Genomic DNA, 20,091 nt, shown 5'->3' with positions numbered 1-20,091 from the left:
TCCAGACCTACCACCATTATGATGACTCCGGAGTATTGCTTCGTGTATGCTTCGTATGCTCGATACACTGTCTTCAGCAGTGGGAACGGCGTTGGCCAGCAGAGCCTCAAATGCCGGGTCCAAATTGCGTGAGTCAATACCGCCTCTGAAGCCATTGAAACTCATTTGTGCAGTGGTGTGGTGATCTTGGTGGCCAGGTGGGCCTCAATACCAGATCGGACCTTCAAAGTCAAAGTCAAAGCTCCAAGCTGGGACATCACGTGTCGAGTTGCCAGCCGAGAGCTGCCGAGAGCTCGCTGCTTAAGGTTACCCTTGCTCGCTAATTCTAATTCTAGCGCGATCGGAGTTGCAGAGGCCGACGAAATTTCAATTGTATATCGCAAAGTCCAGGCTGTCTAGCCTCCGGTTTCTATACAGTATACAAATTTCTCACCATGGCGCCCACCTCCACAGCTGCATCGAAAAAGGCGGCGTCTGGGTCGCCAGCGAAAATCGATCCTTCACAGACTCTGCGAGCGACCACAGCACTGTTGCGAAAAATCCAGGCCGACGAAAGCGAGCAGAAAACCAGTGCATCAAAATCAAATCTCCTCGAGGATGCCGACGAGGAGGATGTCGAAGATGATTCTCCAGTGTGGCTGATTCTTACAACCAAGAAGCACATTGTAGATAAGAAGCGATTAAAGCCTGGCAAAATTGTGCTCCCACATCCACTACGAAGTGTGGAGGATGCGAGTCTGCGAATATGTCTGATCACAGCGGATCCACAGAGAAAATACAAGGACTTGATCGCGGAGCCCAGCTTCCCTCTCGACGTGAGCAAGAAAATATCAAGGGTGATTGGTTTGGAGAAACTGAAGAGCAAGTACAAGAGCTATGAGAGCAAGAGGCAGCTCGTCTCAGAGTACGATATTTTCCTTGCAGATGACAGAATCATCACCTATCTGCCGACTGTACTTGGCAAGGTGTTCTACAAGGGTGGAAGCAAGAGACCAATCCCAGTGACTTTGGAGGGAAAGAGGGAAAGCGTAGACGAGCAGGGCAACAAGCGAAAGCGCCTGGCGGAGGGTGGTGAAAAGGTCACGAAGAAGGATGTCAGGCCAAGAGACGTTGCGGAAGAGGTCAAGCGAGCAATCGGCGCTGCGCTGGTACACCTAGCGCCCTCAACTACGACAGCCATGAAGGTCGGAAAAGCCAGCATGACGCCCGAGCAAGTGCAGGCGAATGTAGACGCAACTGTCGAAGCAATGGTCGAGAAGTACGTGCCGCAGAAATGGAGCAACATGAGGGCAGTACACATCAAGGGCCCGGAGACAGCTGCGCTACCCATCTGGATGACGGAGGAGCTGTGGGCAAACGAGCATGATGTCCTGGATGAGGCGCCCTCGAAAGAAATTCCTGGAAAGAAGAGGAAGAGGGGTGCACTGACGAATGGCGAAGCGGATGTCATCGAAGTGCCTGGACCAGATGGCAAGATGAGGCGGGTCAGCAAGCGAAAGAGCGATCTTGCCGAAGTCGAGCCTGAGCCAGCACTGCCAAAGAAGCGGAAAAGCGAGTCGAAGGAAGAGGTCGAGGCGAAGGCGCAGGAAAGGGCCGAGAAGACAGCTAGGAAGGAGGCACTGAAGAAGCAGAAGGATGCGGTGGATGCAAAGGCAATCACTAACGGCGACTCAAATAAGCCTGGCAAGAAGGCAAAGAAGTCGAAAGCATGAAAGCCTTTATATCGGTGTTACTCTTCGGCATAGCGAGGCGTTGTGGTGCTTGGCTTGGATTATGAGCGGAATGTGTAGATTGACTTCCTTTGCGTGAGTGTGCGTGGCATACAGATGATCATGCGAAGACATCGAGATCTTCTAGTCCTTGTGGTCTCACTTGTTCTCCACACTCGTTCACTTTCATGTGTTCAGGGTCGCCTCGTGAAGAAGCAGGGACCAGGCAGCACGGCCCCACTAGTGGCCAGGGTTCTTGACCTCGCAGTGAGCTGTCCCTCGAACTTCCCCTTCCACACTTCACGAGCAGGCGACATCACATGCGTACTGCCTGTTTGGACACTTCAAAAGGCCGTCGCCGTCGCCCTCTGGCATCAATCCAGAAAACATCTTCCTTTCCGCATTTACACTCACACAGTCTCGGAGACTACGCGCAACAGCTGCTCAGCCATATCGCTTCTGACTGAGCGACTGGTCACGGCACTCCACTCCTACGACCAGAACGCCATGGCGAACCATGAGCCGAATGTACTGCAGTACCCGCACAAGGCCGACATCTACACGTACAGGGTACCTACGCCGCCTAGAATCGTCGTCCCACCACCTGCACTCAACGCCGATTCGATTCCAGAGATAACATTATCGGCGATCCGCACCTCGTCGTACAACTTCCTCTCCACAGTCGACTACAGTAACCTTGTCCAGCAAAATGCGCCTTTGGAGTGGAACTACGAGAGGCGGCGCGAGGCACAGAACATCCTCCCATTCCTCGCACTCGGACCCATGACTGCCGCAAAGGACGAAGGCTACCTGCGGCTAAACGATGTCACCATGCTGCTGGGCGTGCGGCAGAAACACGGTTTCCAGAGCAAGCTCATGAACAGTGCGCTGCGGACAGCCGAAAAGCTGAACCTTGCATGCGAGACGATCGATTTGACGGGCAACCAGGACCTGATTCGCAGCTTCCAGCACACGACTGCTATCATTAACAACCACCTCTCGCAGGTCCATCAGCAGACTGGTAGGCTCGGCAAGGTTCTGGTATTCTGCGAGAGTGGTAATGAGCGCAGTGCAGGAGTGGTGGCTGCCTATCTGATGGAGACGCATGAGGACGTGGATCATATCAAGGCCATGCAGCTCTGTCAAGCACAGCGCTTCTGCGTCAACTTCGACGATGGTATGAAGAGACTGCTTCAGGGATACTGGGACATTTTGTGCGCGAGACGTGCCGTGGCAGTCCAGACGACTTCCGCGAACGGCACCACTGGAAGCGGGAATGGGGAAATCATCGGCCCAGCTGCTCCGTCAGCGCGCGTGAAGCGGACTCTGGAGCGTGATCAGCCGGACGACCAGGACATGGACCTTGACGACGAGGACCAGGATGATCTGGAACGCTTCGGTGGTCGAAGTTTTGCGCCTTTTAGAGATCAGCCTCTATGAAGAGGGCGCTCGTTCCGATATTATATGACGCGAAATCACGGCAGAGCAGGCGCAAATGAGTTTCACACTTAGCGATGGAGCGATGGAGTTTACAGGACGGGCATTTTTGAGATACCCCATTCGCTAGCGAGCAGCAGCAGCATCGGTTCGGCGCAATAGGAGCTGTAGATACGTGCCGAGCCTTGACACAGGCTATGGGTGTAAATAGGCAGAGAGATGCGATACGAGAATGTTTATAACGGCCCCTTCCTGGGTACATCTCTTCGCTTGAGGATACTAATGTTCACTGCAGTCCTTTGGTCACGCTAAATACTGTCGCAAGCAATTCCCCGACCGACTACCACCTTCCGAGCCGACCTCGAGCAAGGCGGAGGCGAAGTCTCGAAATGACACCGGCTCTCGGGTGCCTGCGTCCACATGTTGACACGAGCATGCGTCCTGCTGATGACACCTGCAGCACGCCTTTCTTCAATTTATATCACATGCATGTCCGCCCGAATCTGCACCTGCATCTGCTAATGCAATACTGTTGGGCACCGATACATACACCTGGTTGATATTCGACCTGGTTGTCAATACCCGAGCCCTGGCGACAAGAATAGCAGTTGCGGCAGCTTAATCATGACCATGAACAGGAACTCGGACTGGCACCGGTGCAACGCTTTTCGAGAGAGTCGACCGGAAAAGTACCCAAATACCATCCATTTCGGATTAGCACATCCTGGACATCTCTAGTTGCGGCATCTATCATCAAAAGCTCATGAAGTCCTACACAGAGCTGACCAAAAGTCAACATGCACCAGCAACATCTTCCGCATCTCGGTCAAGCACGTTCATCATCTGCGCGAAAAAGTATCTCCTGTCATGCGAGGCAAACCGTATAATACCTAAAGCGCTAGGATACGCCACGCCGGCAAGTTCCTGCCGCAGCGGACTCGGCAAGATATAGAAGTCCGCGCCGTAGTGTGCGTGACTATAGAAAACGTAATCTCGTCGTCGCTGCGCGTCGCAGTTGCTAGGTCGACCGTAGTAGTAGTAGTAAGGGTAGTAGTGCGATTTCCGCTAGCATACTAAAGGTCGATAGTAAGAGGTCGTACGGTCGCAATTTGATGGATTTCGCACTGTTTTAAAAGACTTTGACGACCCCGCATTCTCTGCTAATAGATACTAGGTATATTACTAGAAATGAAGCCAAAGTTTATTAGCAAAACAGCGGTATAGCCAAATCCGAGGTATTGTTTATATTACAGTAGAAATACGTATAGAAGTATTACTTATAGACTATAGACTTAATAGATCTATATAGTAGGCGCGCCTATTAATACCCTAGTAGTATATAATGCTATAGTTGTCGTAGAACAAGCCTATAGGCAGAGGTACGAGCTAGTACTACTGCTGCTGCTATTAGTTAGAGGGCGGCGCAATACTATATAGAACACTAGGCGCGATTTAAGTCGCGTTTCTATACAAATTTATATAGATATTGCTATTAACTAGCGCGAGTAGTGTTCGCTAAGGTATTATCGCGTTCTCTGTCGCAATCTTAGGCTCCTACCTCGCGTTCTTGCTCTTCCTCTTACTACTACTACTGCCCTGCGCCCTCCGCTTGTTCTTGCTCTTGCCGACTATCGCGTCTACGGCGGTCGCGTTAATAGTAATATTTTAGTTAATAATCGGACGGCAGAAGGACGACAGTATCTCTAGAGGTATAGGAAGTTGTAACGGTATAGGATTCGCGCGCGCGGTAAGGTTAATCTTGGCGCCGGTTGTAGTGTTATTATAGTCGTCTACTAATAGCGACAAGGCGCGTTGTCTTAACTCGCCGCTAATATTGCGGACAAGACTAATAAAGTTATTAATAACGCGGTCGCGACGAGGACTATCGAGCGGCTTACCTTTAGTAGTTAGTCGCTCTTCAATCTTATATAGCAGTTATCGCATATTATTATAAAGCTTACGGAATTGAAGCCGGTAAGCAGGTACAGTCGTACGGTCGCAATTTAAGGGCGCGGTTAGCGTACGAAGGTTATTGTAACAGTTAAGTCCACCGTCGTCAAACATAGCTATCTAGCGGTCGTAATTATGTGTCTTAATTAGCCTATATTCTATTGCTTTGTAAGCGGACTAAATATAGCGACAAAGGACACTGTTTTAACGGAAGAATTTGCAGTCGTAGGTTAGGTCGTCGGATATAGGCTTCTACTTATAATATACCTCCGGATCTTCGGCGTAGTTAATCTTAGCGCCAATTGCCTACTAAAGCTTCTACGGAAGTCGTAGAAAGAAGTAGGCAATCTCGTTACTATCGGTTGTCCGTAGATAGACCTTCGTACGCGCCGCGAAGGCATCGTTATCGGCTCGAAGGTCGTATTTAGCTGACTTCTTAATTACTCGCATTGCCGTCCCTTTAAGTATGTAATCGCGCTTTATAATAGCCTTAAACTCGCCGTATTTAAGCACTAAATGCTAGCCTTCGAGCTAGTTAGTATTTAATATCTATTCGACGACGGCAGGCGCGCTAGAGACAGCGCAACGATAGTGCTTACAAATTAGCGCTATATTGTCTTTAAGCTCTTTCTGTAAATAGCGGAGGTCTAACTAATAGTCGTCGTCGTCGCTCTCTAGTACGAGGGTGCTATCTTTACGCGTAGCGCGTAGAAGACTCGCCCTTGCTAAATTAAGTAACTCGAGAGCGCCTTTACGGCTTCTTCTCGAGAAGGCGAAGGCATATAGGTGCCGCTTCGTGTCTGTGTATTTCTCGCTCTTAAATCGCTTATCTAACGTCCGTTTAATATATATATAGCAAAGAAGGTGCTTTATAGTAGGAAACGCGATTATAATAGTACGCCGCTCTACCGCCGAGTCGTCTATAAGGAAGAAGATTGCTATCTAACTATAGTCGTTTAGATTAGTAGCATCGACCGTCTAGGCTTGTATTTGCTTTAGCGCCGCGGCGACAATATCACCGTCGTTAGTCTTCGCAAGGAAGAACGCGACCTATCGTAGAGAGCCGTGTTTGTCGCGTACTATAAGGGTATAGAGCTGCTAGCCTAGATAGTTAGAATTATGCGTCGCGTCTATCTATACTAAAACACGACTACGTAAAATTCCTAAGCTATGTTTTAATGCAAATACGAGTATAGTAGTATCCTCGCCGTCGATCTGTCTTTTTACGTACACTTTAGCGCAAAAGAAGCCTTCTATTTAGCAGTATTAGCACGTTGTTTGTATAATTAAAACAATAGAATTCTAGGAATTCTAGGAATTCCGGGGTTCGGGGATTTGAGCGGGGTTTGCCGACGGGCTAATCCGTATAAAGCGGAGATCCGTAGTTAGCTAAAATCGTGCCTCGGCTATACGGAAGCTCCCGATTTCGAACTTCGAGTAGTAAACAATACTAACTTAGCAATATAAACATACCTTCTTCGAGCTATTTCCGATACTCCGCTATCTGTTACTCCTATATTAACGTGCTTCTACTAAGCCTGCTATTCTTAAACACTTTGCGGTACTGTCGGCCGCAGTTAATAACGTCGTCGCGCGATATCTGCTCGCCGCCGGCGGCTTAGAAGGTCTCGTACGCGACTTTGCAGTCCTTGCTACGTATTCGATCCTATACTTAGTACGGCCGCTAGCTAGTACACACCTACTAACTAACCGCGTTCTAAAGAGCGCTATATAGGCGATATATATCCATTTTTTATAGGCAATAGCCCGGATAGTGCTCGACTAGGCGCCGATTGTTGCGGAAGATAGTATAGCTAACTACTACGCGATTGCTGTCCGGTTTATCTTTATTCTCGAGCGCTATATTCTTATTAACGCGTATAGTTAGCGGATACGCTACGGCTTCTTCTATCTTCTTTTCCTTCTTCTTCTTATATCTACTATAGTGCTTCTACCTCTGCTAATGCGCTTTAAAGCCAAATCGACACTTATATAATATATACTAGCGACTAAGTTTATCCGCTCGGCGCGCTATATATACCTAGAAGTTGTTAATATATAGCTAAATTACATTAAACTCCGCCGCTGTTACGGTAAAGCCCTTCTCGCTATTATTATTATTAGGGTCGTCTAGAACAGCTAACTACTTCTTACGTAGCGCTCTTAGATTAGTAGGCGCGCGTAGAATAGTATGTCTATCTTCGACAACCGTTACTTTAATACGCTTTCCGCGGCGACGAGGTATCGGCGCGCTATCGACTTTACTACTACCGCCGTTACTATCGACCTTACTACTACCGCTATTACTACCTTCCTCGTCGCGTTCTTTAGCGCCTTCTTTACTACGGCCGCTATCCTTACTATCCTCTAACGCCTAGTCCTTATTACTAGTATTTAGTAACTAAACACGCTCGACCGGAGGAGGCTTCGACGCGTTACGGTTGTTAACAAGATAGTCGATAATATCGTCGCGTTCCGCCGAATTTAATAGGCTCGAAATAGATAGCCGCTCGGTCGTAGAAGCAACGATTAACGCGACTCTCGCAGTGCTAGGCGGCGGCGGCGGCGACAACAAGGTCTCGGAAGCTATAATATAATAGAGATGGTGCTATTTTAATAAGAGCGAGTGAATACAAGGCGGCGACAACAATACCTCCTACAAAGCGTATACTACTGCGAGCGATAGCAAGGGCGACAACATAGGAAACAACAAACAAACGCGTCTACGCGCCGGACGGCCACGGCAGTGGAAACCACCGCTCCGTGTCTTGGTCAGCGATGTTCTATTTCGGGTTGACCCAGGGTGGCTGACTGCTAGCGCTTTAGGTATTATACTGGCAGGCTCATGCGAAGGTCTGAGGCTGATGCTGCATGCACCTGTTGCTGCCGGTGCCTCTGCACGACTCATTGACTAGCATAACGCAATGCACATGCATGCATATGCAAGCCACACCTTCCATGCTTTCGGAACGTTCTCTAAAAGCAACCAGGTCGATTATCAACCGGGTTGGAATTCTTATGCATATTATGCATAGAGACCCAACGACACTGCATTGGATATGTCGGCGGACCTGTCATATGAATGGCACGTTAGAGCTTCTGGACCGGCCATGGGTTTGATGGCCGTTCACTCTCTCAGGAGGATGGTCACAGAAGTCACCGGTAATTACTGATGCCAAAGTGCAGAGTACATGTAGCTCATTCGAGCAGCAGTCCGCTGATTGCGATCCTTTGAGACCATGTTGTGGCGTCGAAGCTGTTATGTCAGCTTCAACGTTGGCTTAGATTTGTCCAGGTGATCCGAGCTGGCCAAGACCAATTTGCAGAAACATTTTCATCGATCACTCTATCCATTCGGACTTCCGGGTCACAAAGGCTCGATTTAAAGGACCAAATCGTCATTGCTCAAGGTGAGGAAATGTAGAGTGGTCTTTCCGGATAAATGGTTCTGGCGGCGAAGCATCGTTCCCCAATTCAATACTGTGCATTCTACATCTATTGTTTCTGCAGGCCGCGCCTTAAGAGGAGATGGAAAGATGAGGCGAAGTCGAGTGCCATACTTGAGCGAGATGTGGCAGATTTGCATGGCATTATAATGCCGACTCAAGTTGTAGTGACTGAAGTGACATGACCTCAATATCGACTGCTCCAGGAAAGTGAGTTCTTTATCGAACACTGCGTTCGTAGCCATGGAACGCTACCCCAGAAATTGACTTGAAGGCTTAGACTTTATGCTCAGACGAGAAATTGGACAGCTCGACGAGAGTCTTCGCTATTGACATCAAGCGAGCAAGGGCCCACTGCTCTCAATTTCAATCAGACACATTTTTGTTGGACCAGTCATAGGTTGACGTCGTTCACTTGCCCTATCCTCGTGCTTAAGGTATTGGAGATTATTATGCAGTCTGCGGTCTTCACATGTTGCAGTCGATCTGATGACCAAGACACGCGAAAGAATTGCACCAGAGACTGGGTCATGAAGAAGCTCCGTGATCCAGGGATCAATTCGAACTTCGCAGCTCACAGCTTCCAGTCTTGATGCTGCAGCTGATGTTCTGCTCGGCGGTCGCATCGAGAATCGTAGGCACGAAACGATAGTACAGCGCCAATCACTACACTCGTAGGAACTTTATGGCACGTGTTCGCGGGCGAAAGACCTCGAAGCAGCTGTCACATGCCAGAGCTTGGCGTTTGCTGGCGGAAAGGCTCGCAGGGTCCTTGCTTTGTCTGCAGCTCAAAAGGTTCACCGCGCACCATCAATCTGTCGCACCAGCAGTCTTGAGCTTGAGAGCAGGCCTGCAACGCCACCATGGCTTCAGATGACACTCAGATGGACCAAGCAATGGCCATGACTTCTCAAGCCGCCATCTCAATTGACTTGGCTCGAAAGGCCGCCATGCCTGCCTCGTCCCCAAATGCATCCACTCCCAGGAAGAATAAACGACGTGCCCACGCCGATCCAGAAGGCGCCTACACTCCATCCAAGCGAGCCTCACTGAGCAAGCCCATGCAGACGAGCACGCCAAGACGCAGGAAAGGCGCTGGACTGAGCGACACCTACGCCGCCAAGCTGGACGACTCCGAAGACGAGGATTACAAGGCGCCAGGGAATATTTCTCGCACTCCACGTGCCACACGGCGCCCGAGACGCGGGACCAGATCTTCAACTCGTCGAACATTCGGCATTGCTCCAGACGCCGGAGCAGACTCAGACGTCGACCCATTTATCAGCAACTCCGACTCGCAAAGGCGCATGTGCGTCACGAACTGCAATCGCTGGGACGAGGAGGAAATGCTGACATGCGCTGGAAAAGCTTGTCAGGAGGCTGAGAGAAAATTTCACATCCAATGCGTGGGATTTCGGAATATGCCATGGATGCTGATGAATGGCGATGAGGGCGTCAAGTGGTATTGCTTCGATTGCAGGAGGGAAAATGGGGTCGGTTGGAAGATGAACGGGATTGCTGTCGATGGGGAGGAGCTTCTCGTTTAACCATCACATCACGCCTCATCTGCAGGCAGCTTCATCTTCGTACATGCTATGCTCATACCTTGATGCTCACAACCGAAGGGTATCATTTCCCAAGAGATTTGTGTGCGCCATCGCCATCGCCATCGCCATCGCCACGCCAAATGCTCGCTCGCTGAATAGGGGTATGCCGTCGTCAGCACACAATCTTGAATTGCGACAAGTGCGATGCGCCATTGCCATTGCCATTGCCATTGCCATTGCCATCGCCGTGCATCGTGATGGTGGTGGTGGTGGTGGCGTGCAGGCCGCGAGTCTTATCCGCTGCGCGCAGTGCGTGCGCTGTTGCGCTGTTGCGCTGGGATCGTGACTTCCACTCCGCGCTTGGCAGCCTGACGTTGAGAGTCTCGCCAATCTCGGCTTCAATCTTCTTGCCGAGTATGCTCATCTGCAATTCCCACCTCCATCGGATCTTCCCGCCCTTCTCACTCTTGCTTTCGTCGAGCCCGCTCAGCTCGCTTGTAAAGCCTCGCTCCTGCTCCAGCTCTTCCCTACGCTGCTGCCTCTTCAACTCCTGCACTTCACGCTCCTGCCTCTGCGCTCGCAGTCGCAGCCGCCGCCCTTGCTCTCCTCGCAAGACGTTGATGGCACTCTCATGCTTGGCGTCCATCTGACTCCATGCCCGCCGCGCTTTGTCAAGCTCGGCGCGGTCGTGCTCTGTGATTGTCCTGTTGTGCGGCTCTCCATTGCTGTACGTGCCACCACAGAAAGCTTCCATATGCCTGAGAGCAGTCGCAGTGTCCTGTCGCTCCTTGACATGGTATTCGCGCATGTCGCATTCTGCCTTCACCTGCTTGTCTTCGGCTTCAGCCACTGCCGACGCATGTCCTTCCAACAGATCTTCCACCGCCGCTTCGTGCTGCGTCTTCATGGCGTCTCGTAACTGCTCGTGCCTAGCCTGCGCCTCTGATAGCTGCTTGTCTGCCCACGCGAGAAATCGATCCCTTTGCTCCGCCTGCCCTGTACGCAGCAGCTTGCAGTCTTCCCTCTCCATCAGCTTTTCCAGCTCATGTCGTGCCTCCAAGGACAATTGATCAAGTCGTGATTCTTCGGATCCCGTGCGACTACGCCTCGTGGGCACACCTGGTCGTTGTGGTAAATGCGAGTCTCGTCTACACTCTCTCCTTGAACTGCTGATGGATGGTGCAAGCGATATCGCCTCATCCCACTGTTCCAGCTTTTCCAAAAGCGCATTTTGCTCTTCTTGTGTCATGACGTGCTCCACCAATGCTCCAGGTATTGGCCTGCCGCAGCAGCTCGGCACGGCACCTTGGGCCTTCTCTGTAGCAGCTTTCACTGTATTTCGGAGTGCTTGCGTGCATAAGCGATGACCACACGGCAGCTTATGAACCGCTCTTCGTGCACTCTGAAAATCTTGTGGGCAGTGCGGACAGCCGTCGACAAGCGATTGAACAGAGTCTGATCGATGCAGTCTGAGCATGCTCAGTCCTCGAATGCGACGGAAGTGCTTCTTGGGCGAAGAAAATGGCGAGGGTGGTGAGGAGAGCGGTAAGGAGAATGTCGAGTATGAAGGCGTCGAAGGCGGCGAAAAGCAAATGGAATTTCTCCCGTTCGGTACACCTTTTGACATGAATGCATCGTAGTCGCGGAAGGATAATGAGGCTCGTGATCGACGCCGTTCGGCTGCCATCCGATTATGGTCCTTGGAGAGGTCGGAGTAGGTCGAAGTCATACCGGTGGAGCGCGAGGTGTGAGAGTGCACAGATTCCGAGCGCTGGCACTGTTCGACCCAATGTGTTCTCCAATGTCTTTGATCCGACACATGTTGCGACTCTACATCCACGCCCAATTCGTTTGCCTCGGTCCTGAGCTTTTCATCTAGCTGGTCTTCTGTCTCGCCATCTGCTATGTTCAGCACTTCCAGCAAATAGGACAGGTCGTGTCCCGTCATCGTCCCGCATTATTGTAGGTATCGGCCGTGAGGTGGTAGCATGAGATGGTAAGGTGCTTGCGGCGCTCGCAAGTATAGAAGATGCTTGGAAGATGGTTGTGCGTTGTGTGTTGACTGTTGCACAACTGGCGGTGGTATTTGCAAAACAAAACGCAACGCCTCCTTCGGTGTTTCACCTGGCCTGGGCAGGAGAGCGACACAAAGCAGGCTTTGAGGCGCAAGCACAGCGTCGACGAGAGGAGTAGGACGACAAGGGACGTGACGTTGTGCACGCGCAGTGCTGTATAGATACGAAGTGAAGGAGTAGTATGAGCGAAGTGGTGCAACAGACGAAGGATAAGGTGGGATCCGTGTCACAGGGACTTTCTTGGGCGGCCAGGGCGCAGGAGGAGGCTGGAGCAGAAGTCAGGCAAGACGCACATTCGCCTCTTTCGTACCGTTCAGGAATGGTATCATATGGCAAACGCATTTTTCTGTAGACAGCGGAATGCACACCGTCCTTCCTTCCAATATTCTACTGCAATGTAGACCATGTCGCATCGCATCATCGTGACTTGGGAGGCCTGCTGCGCTGCACTTGCCCTGTCCTGTCCGCGGATGACATGTCATAAACCCTTGCTATTACCGCCGCGGTCCAAGTAGATCAACCTAAGAAGTAAATTTCAGGTAGCTCTAGGGCACTTCGAAGGTTCCGTACGACCCTGCAAAGTGCCCTAGAACCACGTAAATTAGTGTACAAATTGGGGTACTGCAAACCCCCCCTGTGTAACCTAATTACCTCGGATTTCTAACGTTCTAAACAGCCGTATTCGCTCGAAAACGACTAAGTCTACGCCTACACTTAGGCACACTACTATACTCGCTTAGAAGCGATAGTGTCCTCTTAAATACGTCATTTTAGTAGCTATCTTAGTATAGGAGACGGCTTACGAGAGGATTAATCCGTACTAGGCGGTAAGTAAGGTATAACTATATATAATCTTCTATAGGCGCGTTTCGAAGGCGATACTACGTTATTAAGTAAAGGCTTCTAACGACGATAAGGCTTATAAGAGCTACCTAATAGCTGTAGTAGATCGAGTAAAGTGTCCTTATTAGTATATAATAGCAATAGCGATAAATATTAAGCTAAATGCCTTAATATCTCGTCGTTATTATATTAGACACTTTTACTAGCGTCGTTTAACGAAGATAGCGGCAATCGACTTAACTTAGTTAGAGCCGGAGTTAAGTAAAGAAGCAGTGCTAAGTTAGATAGGCCTTCGAAGAAGTCCTTACTATTACTCTTATATAGCGCGTCTTCGTTACTATCGATAGTAATAATGCTATTACTATTAGGTAGACCGTAGACCGTTAAGGCATAGCCGTCGACAATAATACGAGGCCTATATAGCAGGGCCCTTAATAGCTCTAAGTTAGTTATAGAGGTAGCTAATAAGGGTAGAGTTAGTAATAGAGCCGTACGGAAGATAGGTTATTATAACGGCTTATCGTCGACCTATCGCTACTTAGCTTTACGACGAGGTGTCAATTTGGCCTACTTAGCGCTATTATTAAGCTACTATTGCATGTCGGCCTTTATAGCGGTCTAGTTGCTAGTTATATAGTTAGTAACCTACTATAGAAGGGCCTTATATTGCTAAGTGTCGGTAAGGCCGGAATATTACGAGTCGTAAAAGCGGAAGAAGGACTATATAACTGCCTCTTATATAGAATAGAAGTAGTCCTTTACCTAGCGCTTCTAAGACACTCTTAGAGCCTTATAAACGTTAACAACCTATACTAACTAATTATCTTTAATAATAAGCTTAGTATTATACTATTTAGGGTAGACGAGGTTACTATTTAGTCCTTAGAAGCGACTAATATAGAGCCTATAACGGTATAGAGTAAGGCGACTGTTCCCTTGCTTATAAAAGCGCTAGATATGCTTACAAGGCAGGTAATAGCTATACTAGAAGTAGTAGAAGCACTTAGTGCATACATCGTCGTATAGAGCCGGCAGAGCTATCCGCTAGGTAGGCTTATAGTTATTAATATCGTTGTAGCACTATATAAGCTTATCTGCTATCTTCTTCTATACTAAGAGAGGTAATTGTCGGAAAGCTAGAGTCTGTTCTTCTCGCTATATTAGAAGCTACCTATTCTTGTTAACTACGCTATTTTAACGGACGCGCTCGCGGATATAGTTATTAAGCTAAACTAGGTGCAGCACCGTACCTACAATAGTTAGTTGTTATTATATAAAGAAGCTATAAAGTCGTAGAAGAGTAAGAAGATTACTAAGCGCAGCCGTAACCGAGAATTTCGGCCGTTCTAAGAACTGTAGGAAGAACGGCTTTTATATAAAATTCCGCTAGTACTATAAGAAGGGGACGAATACGCACCTCGTAAGCTCTATTTGCGCATCTAACGCTTGTCTCGGCGCTTTAGGTGTGTATAATATCCCTCTAGTAGGTTAGTTGTGCGAACCGCTATTAAAAGCGGGTCTCCGAGCCGTACCTAAGTCGCCTATCGATCGCTCTCGGAAGCCTTCTAGTTGGTCCGTAAATAGGCCAATTTCTCGCTCGAATAGACAGTGTTATAGCTCTTTAGGTCGGCCTCTACAATAGCAACAAAGTGCTAGCATTCTTCTTAGTCTCTAGCAATAAATAGTGCTTTGTTTATTGCCTTAAAGGTAACTAGAAAGCGCTTAAAGTGCTTCTCGAGGGTCTTAACGAGGTATCGTTAGTAGAGGCGTTAAACGATACTATAGTTAGATAGGGCTTAAACAACCCCTAGTTACTTACTCGCTAAGTCGTTAGTAATTAACTATAGGGGTATCCATTCCGACTACTCGGTCTAGTTCAAACAATCTTAATCTTTAGCTTTAGAAGACATACCGTTGTTAAAGTAATAGTGCTTCCTATAACCGTCGTATTCGCTAACTTTGCAATACTAGTCGAATTTAGCTATTTCTCGAAGCCTAGAGATAGCTATTTCAATTAGGTATGCCTATTCGCAATCTATAAGGAAATAAGCCGCTAGCAACTACTCGAGATAATTATTGCGTACGTAGATTGTCGATAATAGCTATTTAAGCTTGTTTATATAATAGGTTGAGTCTAGTAAGAACAAAGAACTATAGTTGCGAAGGGCTCGGAGTTGCTAGTCCGCTGCCTAAACAAGGCCTCTATATAGCTTTCTATCGCTTCTACGAGACTCAATTATCTCGATATAACCGCTTCCGCTACTGAATTTGGCCTTTAAGTACTCGTACGCCTACTTTAGTTGCTTACTAACTGCTAATCTAGCACCCTCTCTTCGCTTGTTACTTAGTCGTTTAAGGGCATCTCGATTCTCGCTGCTAATACGGTCTCGAGTAATATTAACGGCTCTAGCATTATACTAAATTTGGCGCTGTTTAGGCCTTCTTATTTTATTAACTAACTAAGCGATAGTTACTAGAAATTGGTTAGTACTACTAAGCGTATAAAGTGCTAAGAACTTACTTACCGGCTCGAGAATTAATTAGATCCTTCTATACGGCCTTTACGCTATTATTAACCTTTAAACTATCGACAAACTCGAGACTGTACGAGTAATACTAACTAAGCGGCTTTAGAAGCACGTAAACCGGCCTTATAACCGTTATATTCGCAGGTAGAGCCTTCGGCACGCAATTGTCGAGATACTCGCCTAATTCGATATTAGGTCGCTTCTCGTAGACCTTAATAATCGTCAATTTCGCTATATAGTCGTATTCTAGCAGTGTATGCGCGACACGCTTCCGCCGCGCCTTCCTACGTTGCTTACTAATAATAACACCCTCCGAAATGCGATCTGCGCGGTTATAGTCTATATAGCGCTTATAGACACGACATTCGAGGCCGAGTCGTCGATAATATCGCCCTTCCGAGTTAATAGATAGCTTCTTCGGTCGGTTCTTATAGTACTATATATTCGATACGAAATAGCGATATTCGTCGTATTCGAAGCCTTCTATTCGCACACCCTTACTACCGGTAGGGTAGAAGAACAGGCGCCTTCGATTATATATATTTAGTAGAAACGGGCTCTTAAACTACAATATTTAGCATTATATCGACCTTACGAGCGACATATATACATACCGGCCGCTCTACCTCGAGCTTAGTAAGCAACGCTTCTATATCCTTAGAAGGGAGGTGTTTCTTATACATCGTAAAGAGCGTAGGATTTAGCGATAGTAAGGTCGAAACAAGCGTAACACGTAACCGCGAGGAAGAGGTAGAATAGGTCGATAAACAAGAGGTAGAAATAGCCTCTAGATAAGGTCTAGTTTAGCTTTATTCTGACTCCTTATTTACAGGCCTGTGCTGTGCGATTACAAGGCTTCAAATCGGCTCGAGATTAGACCTCTTAGCGGTCCATATATGGCCTATAAACAACTATAGAAGTAGTTAAGCGGCCTTGCAAACCTAGCCGCTATAGCAGCGCGATCTACACCCTTATATAGGTTAATATACTTACACCTTTACCGCCGCATCGAAATTACATATACAGCGTCTTTGCGCATCGGAAGGCTATTTCTTAGCGAATTTGCTAATTTTACGCCCTCTGCTAGGTTATACGCTTTGCCTAACAAAACTTAGTATACAGATATACTAGGAGCTAATAGAAGTAGGCGGTTAGAACGTTAGTCGACTGTAGGTAGATTAGTAACTCTTAGGGTTAAGAAGGAGGCATAACTCGAGGCCGTATAGAAGGCTCAATTTAACGACTATAGAAGTAGACTATAGATAACAAAGTAGACTCTATCTATTTACTAACGAGTATAGCCGCTATTAGTATTAATAACGGCTTAGTAGCGCTTAGGCATACTATTAACCTATACTCGTATCTACTAGAGTATAAACTTGTTATATTCTTCGAGGATTGCTAGTAATAGCTCGCGGCTAACTAGCCTATCTCTACGTCGTTTAATAGCTTCTTTTATAGTACGCTAGAGGTTCTTAATAGGGTTCAAATTAGGTAAAGAAGGTAGCTAGACTATACAGACAATGCGGTAAGAATTAAGTACTATTATTATATAAGCCGCTCGGTGCGAGGAAGCGTTGTCTTACTAGAACAAGGCAAATTCGAGGTGCTATGCCCTATTATAATAAAGGCTCGAGTTGTCGCGAATAATAGTATTTAATCGGTCGAGTTCTTTACGGACTTCTAGCACTATACGTTAAGAATAGCTAGCGGTATTAATATTGCCCTAATCTAAAGTATTCTATAGAATAAGAGGTCCTTTGCCGCTACGTCTACTAATATAGGCCTATATTATCTAAAAATGTGCTATTAGACACCGCCGCTAGCCGCATCTAATGTATTACGAAGCTTGCTCGTATATTAGCCTAGGTCGTATACCGAAGGTCGCAGCCCGTTATTATCGCTATCGCTCCGATCGGACTATAGCGACCTTTACTATATACTAGGAACTGAGAATGTTACGTGTATCTACCTAAGGTGTCTATAACTTTTGAAAATAACTAATTAGAGGGCGCTAAGAAATCGACCGACGTAGTATAATATACGAGTAAGCTCCCCCTCGGGACCTAGCCCTACGCAAGCTTCGGGAGGTCTTCGAGGTCGCTTGCTTCGTAAATAAGGAAGGCGTTAGAAGCGAGGCCTCGAATATACGTCTTAGTTGCGCTTACTAACTAGGCGAGTTACAAAGAGCCGTTTATATAATCTATTATATATAGCACACTCGTCGGACTATAGAACGTTAGCCTAATTATCGGTTGTCTAGTAACGGTGTAACTATACCTATTCTAACCTCTTTTGTTATATTAGTATGCTATAGAAGGGGCGAGGGCGTGCGACGTAGCGGCGGAAGCTAAATCGACGGCAAATTTAAGAAATAGTAGTCGGAGAGTAAGGCAGGTTAAGAGTGTCCCGTATCTCGCGGAAAGTTATCCGCCTCGTAGTAGCATTTTGTATAACGAAGCTAATAATATTACGCTATTGTTAGGTCGTAAAGATCGTACGTCGCCGGCGTAGTACGTTAATAAGAAATAGGCTCCTCGAGTACGAGTTATCGACTAAATCCGCTAGGTCTTCTTACGGTCGATAGCGACAAACCCGCGGAGTCTGCTACTTACGACACATATTGTAAATAGTCCTATATGCTCTCTTTAACTACTTCGTAATGCGAGAAACCGACTATCCTACCGCTCGGTAGAGGTATTTAATAGCGTAGCGAAGTTTGTATAGAAGGACGACTCTTTAGTAGATTTAGTATTCGAGAGGCTACTATATAGCGATTTCGTATAATAGAAGCTCGTAAGGAGTCCTAAACAAGAGCGTACGCAACGATAGAAGTACTAGCTGTCCGGCAGGTCGATTAGCGAGTAGTAGGAAGCGCTAGATTGTTTATTATATAGATTAAGAGAGGAAACTAAAACCGGAAGATTAAGATAAAGCCTAAGCAGTTGCCTCTTCTAGACTAGTAGTAACGCTAGCCAAGCCGGCAAGCTCTTGCTAAGCTAGTAAGATTGCTAAAGTGCGGGGTATAACGTTAATTCTTAGTATTAGACTTCTAGGGTCTCTAGACTTAGAATTACTAGAATTGAGGTCTATAACCTCTATAGGTAGCTAATAGCGCTACAACGCTTCTTGTTAGTTATTAAATTGCTATTAAGACTCGTTATAATCCGGCGGACGGTCGTAGACTAGCAATAGAAGGCTTAGTATCCTATCGCGGTAGTAGAAGTATAGAAGACCGCCGTAACGTAGGCTAGCGGGTCTAGCCGATGCTACGCCTACCCTTATCGCTCTTACTGCGACTTCGTATTCTTCTTATTCTTCTATACTTAACTAAGGCAACCGACGGACAGGTGCGTCTATAGCGCGCGCAGTATAAGCGATAGCATTATTAAGAGTCGAAGGAATAGGATAAGGGGCAGCGGGCTAACGAGAAGTTAGTATACAGACAATACCTATTCGAAGGCCTAGAGGTGTCGATTAGCGCTAGAAGGCAGGCGAGGATACAACACTTAGTAAAGGACTTCTAACTGGTAAGCTACCTACCGCTAAGTCTCGAAGGGCACCTATTAAGTTACGCTCTCGCTAGCTGCTATCTAATCGATTAAGTAAGAATAGCCTCTCGAGGGTGCTAATACCTTCCTATTTAGCTAGAGGTCTAAAGACCTCTAGAAGGTTAGTATAGCGTTAATCTCGAAGTAGTCTCGCGCTACGAGTACGGATAATACCTAAACAGCCTCTTCTACGACTATACTAAGCATAGTACGCGTTAGAGTAAGCGTAAGGCATCATAGAGAAACGAGAAAGAAGCTAACAATATAGTCTAGGACTCTATACGCGTAACTACTACTAAAACTGCCTATTTATCGACGACGCGTCCTCTATAGCACCTCTATAATTACACTTTAGCGACCGACCTTGATCTAGTAGAGACCTACTCCTAATCAATTAATAAAAACCTCCTTCGTAGTTCGAATTCCCTCCTTCTTCCTTCTATTTACCTACAGGTACTACGCATTACATAATATATTATAAATCTATAGAAAGATAGTCGTCTCGAAGGCTAGTTAGTCGGTTTTAGTAACACACGTAATGCTAATCGGCCTCTTCCGGCAGTCTGATTTTAGAATGTAATAACTAGGGTTACACTCGGTCCGTAATTAGAGCCTCGCTACGCCTACTTTGTATAGCAAAGTGCTCCTCGCGGAAAGGAGCCGTAGCGCTCGAAATCGCGCCGCGGAATACTAATTAGCCTTCCGATACGCAAAGACGCTATATGTATGCATTTATATTACGCATAGCGCAGTAGATTACTTACGTAATACTACATTGCCGGCGATTGAATTGGCTTCGTTAATTGCCTATATTCTGCTCTATTCTATAGTCTAAAATATAGTGTAAAAATTCTTTATGCTAAGAGGTTACGTGTCTATTATGTAATTAAGCTAACGCGTTACACACCCCCTTAGCTTATATAAAAGGGTTTTAGGCAAGGTAGTTAATACTTCTTTATATGCAAATAAAAGAAAATTAATCCTTTTAACTCCTTATATAGTACT

General features: G+C 47.1%; 6 protein-coding genes across 6 annotated transcripts; 3 read left to right on the top strand and 3 right to left on the bottom strand.

Moving 5' to 3' along the window:
* Window positions 1-434: 434 nt before the first annotated feature.
* Window positions 435-1,712, top strand: MYCFIDRAFT_29407 (uncharacterized protein; the record flags this gene model as incomplete). The annotated part of the gene is made up of 2 exons (XM_007924142.1): window positions 435-1,484; window positions 1,563-1,712. 2 exons carry the CDS (start codon window positions 435-437, stop codon window positions 1,710-1,712), a joined length of 1,200 nt encoding a protein of 399 aa, XP_007922333.1.
* A 714-nt stretch (window positions 1,713-2,426) lies between these two features.
* On the top strand, window positions 2,427-2,951 carry MYCFIDRAFT_6108 (uncharacterized protein; the record flags this gene model as incomplete). The annotated part of the gene is made up of 1 exon (XM_007924108.1): window positions 2,427-2,951. A coding segment is annotated over one exon (525 nt), but the record flags the coding sequence as incomplete, so codon positions are not given.
* Window positions 2,952-3,341: 390 nt separating this feature from the next.
* MYCFIDRAFT_172584 (uncharacterized protein) lies at window positions 3,342-8,434 on the bottom strand (the record flags this gene model as incomplete). The annotated part of the gene is made up of 13 exons (XM_007925821.1): window positions 3,342-3,425; window positions 3,454-3,461; window positions 3,494-3,547; window positions 3,577-3,600; window positions 3,632-3,763; window positions 3,795-3,917; window positions 3,950-4,008; window positions 4,059-4,083; window positions 7,839-7,963; window positions 7,998-8,167; window positions 8,202-8,230; window positions 8,257-8,376; window positions 8,413-8,434. The coding sequence occupies 13 exons, from the start codon at window positions 8,432-8,434 to the stop codon at window positions 3,342-3,344; spliced, it is 975 nt and encodes a 324-aa protein (XP_007924012.1).
* A 44-nt stretch (window positions 8,435-8,478) lies between these two features.
* Window positions 8,479-9,168, bottom strand: MYCFIDRAFT_172583 (uncharacterized protein; the record flags this gene model as incomplete). Its single annotated transcript, XM_007925820.1, has 3 exons — window positions 8,479-8,793; window positions 8,825-8,868; window positions 8,898-9,168. The coding sequence occupies 3 exons, from the start codon at window positions 9,166-9,168 to the stop codon at window positions 8,479-8,481; spliced, it is 630 nt and encodes a 209-aa protein (XP_007924011.1).
* Window positions 9,169-9,227: 59 nt separating this feature from the next.
* On the top strand, window positions 9,228-10,089 carry MYCFIDRAFT_172582 (uncharacterized protein; the record flags this gene model as incomplete). Its single annotated transcript, XM_007925819.1, has 4 exons — window positions 9,228-9,234; window positions 9,278-9,285; window positions 9,330-9,359; window positions 9,388-10,089. 4 exons carry the CDS (start codon window positions 9,228-9,230, stop codon window positions 10,087-10,089), a joined length of 747 nt encoding a protein of 248 aa, XP_007924010.1.
* A 172-nt stretch (window positions 10,090-10,261) lies between these two features.
* Window positions 10,262-12,037, bottom strand: MYCFIDRAFT_77311 (uncharacterized protein; the record flags this gene model as incomplete). The annotated part of the gene is made up of 1 exon (XM_007924579.1): window positions 10,262-12,037. The coding sequence occupies one exon, from the start codon at window positions 12,035-12,037 to the stop codon at window positions 10,262-10,264; it is 1,776 nt and encodes a 591-aa protein (XP_007922770.1).
* Window positions 12,038-20,091: the final 8,054 nt, after the last annotated feature.

Source organism: Pseudocercospora fijiensis (assembly GCF_000340215.1).
Source record: "Pseudocercospora fijiensis CIRAD86 unplaced genomic scaffold MYCFIscaffold_2, whole genome shotgun sequence".
Lineage (NCBI taxonomy): Eukaryota > Fungi > Ascomycota > Dothideomycetes > Mycosphaerellales > Mycosphaerellaceae > Pseudocercospora > Pseudocercospora fijiensis.
This window is presented reverse-complemented; position numbering and strand designations above follow the sequence as displayed.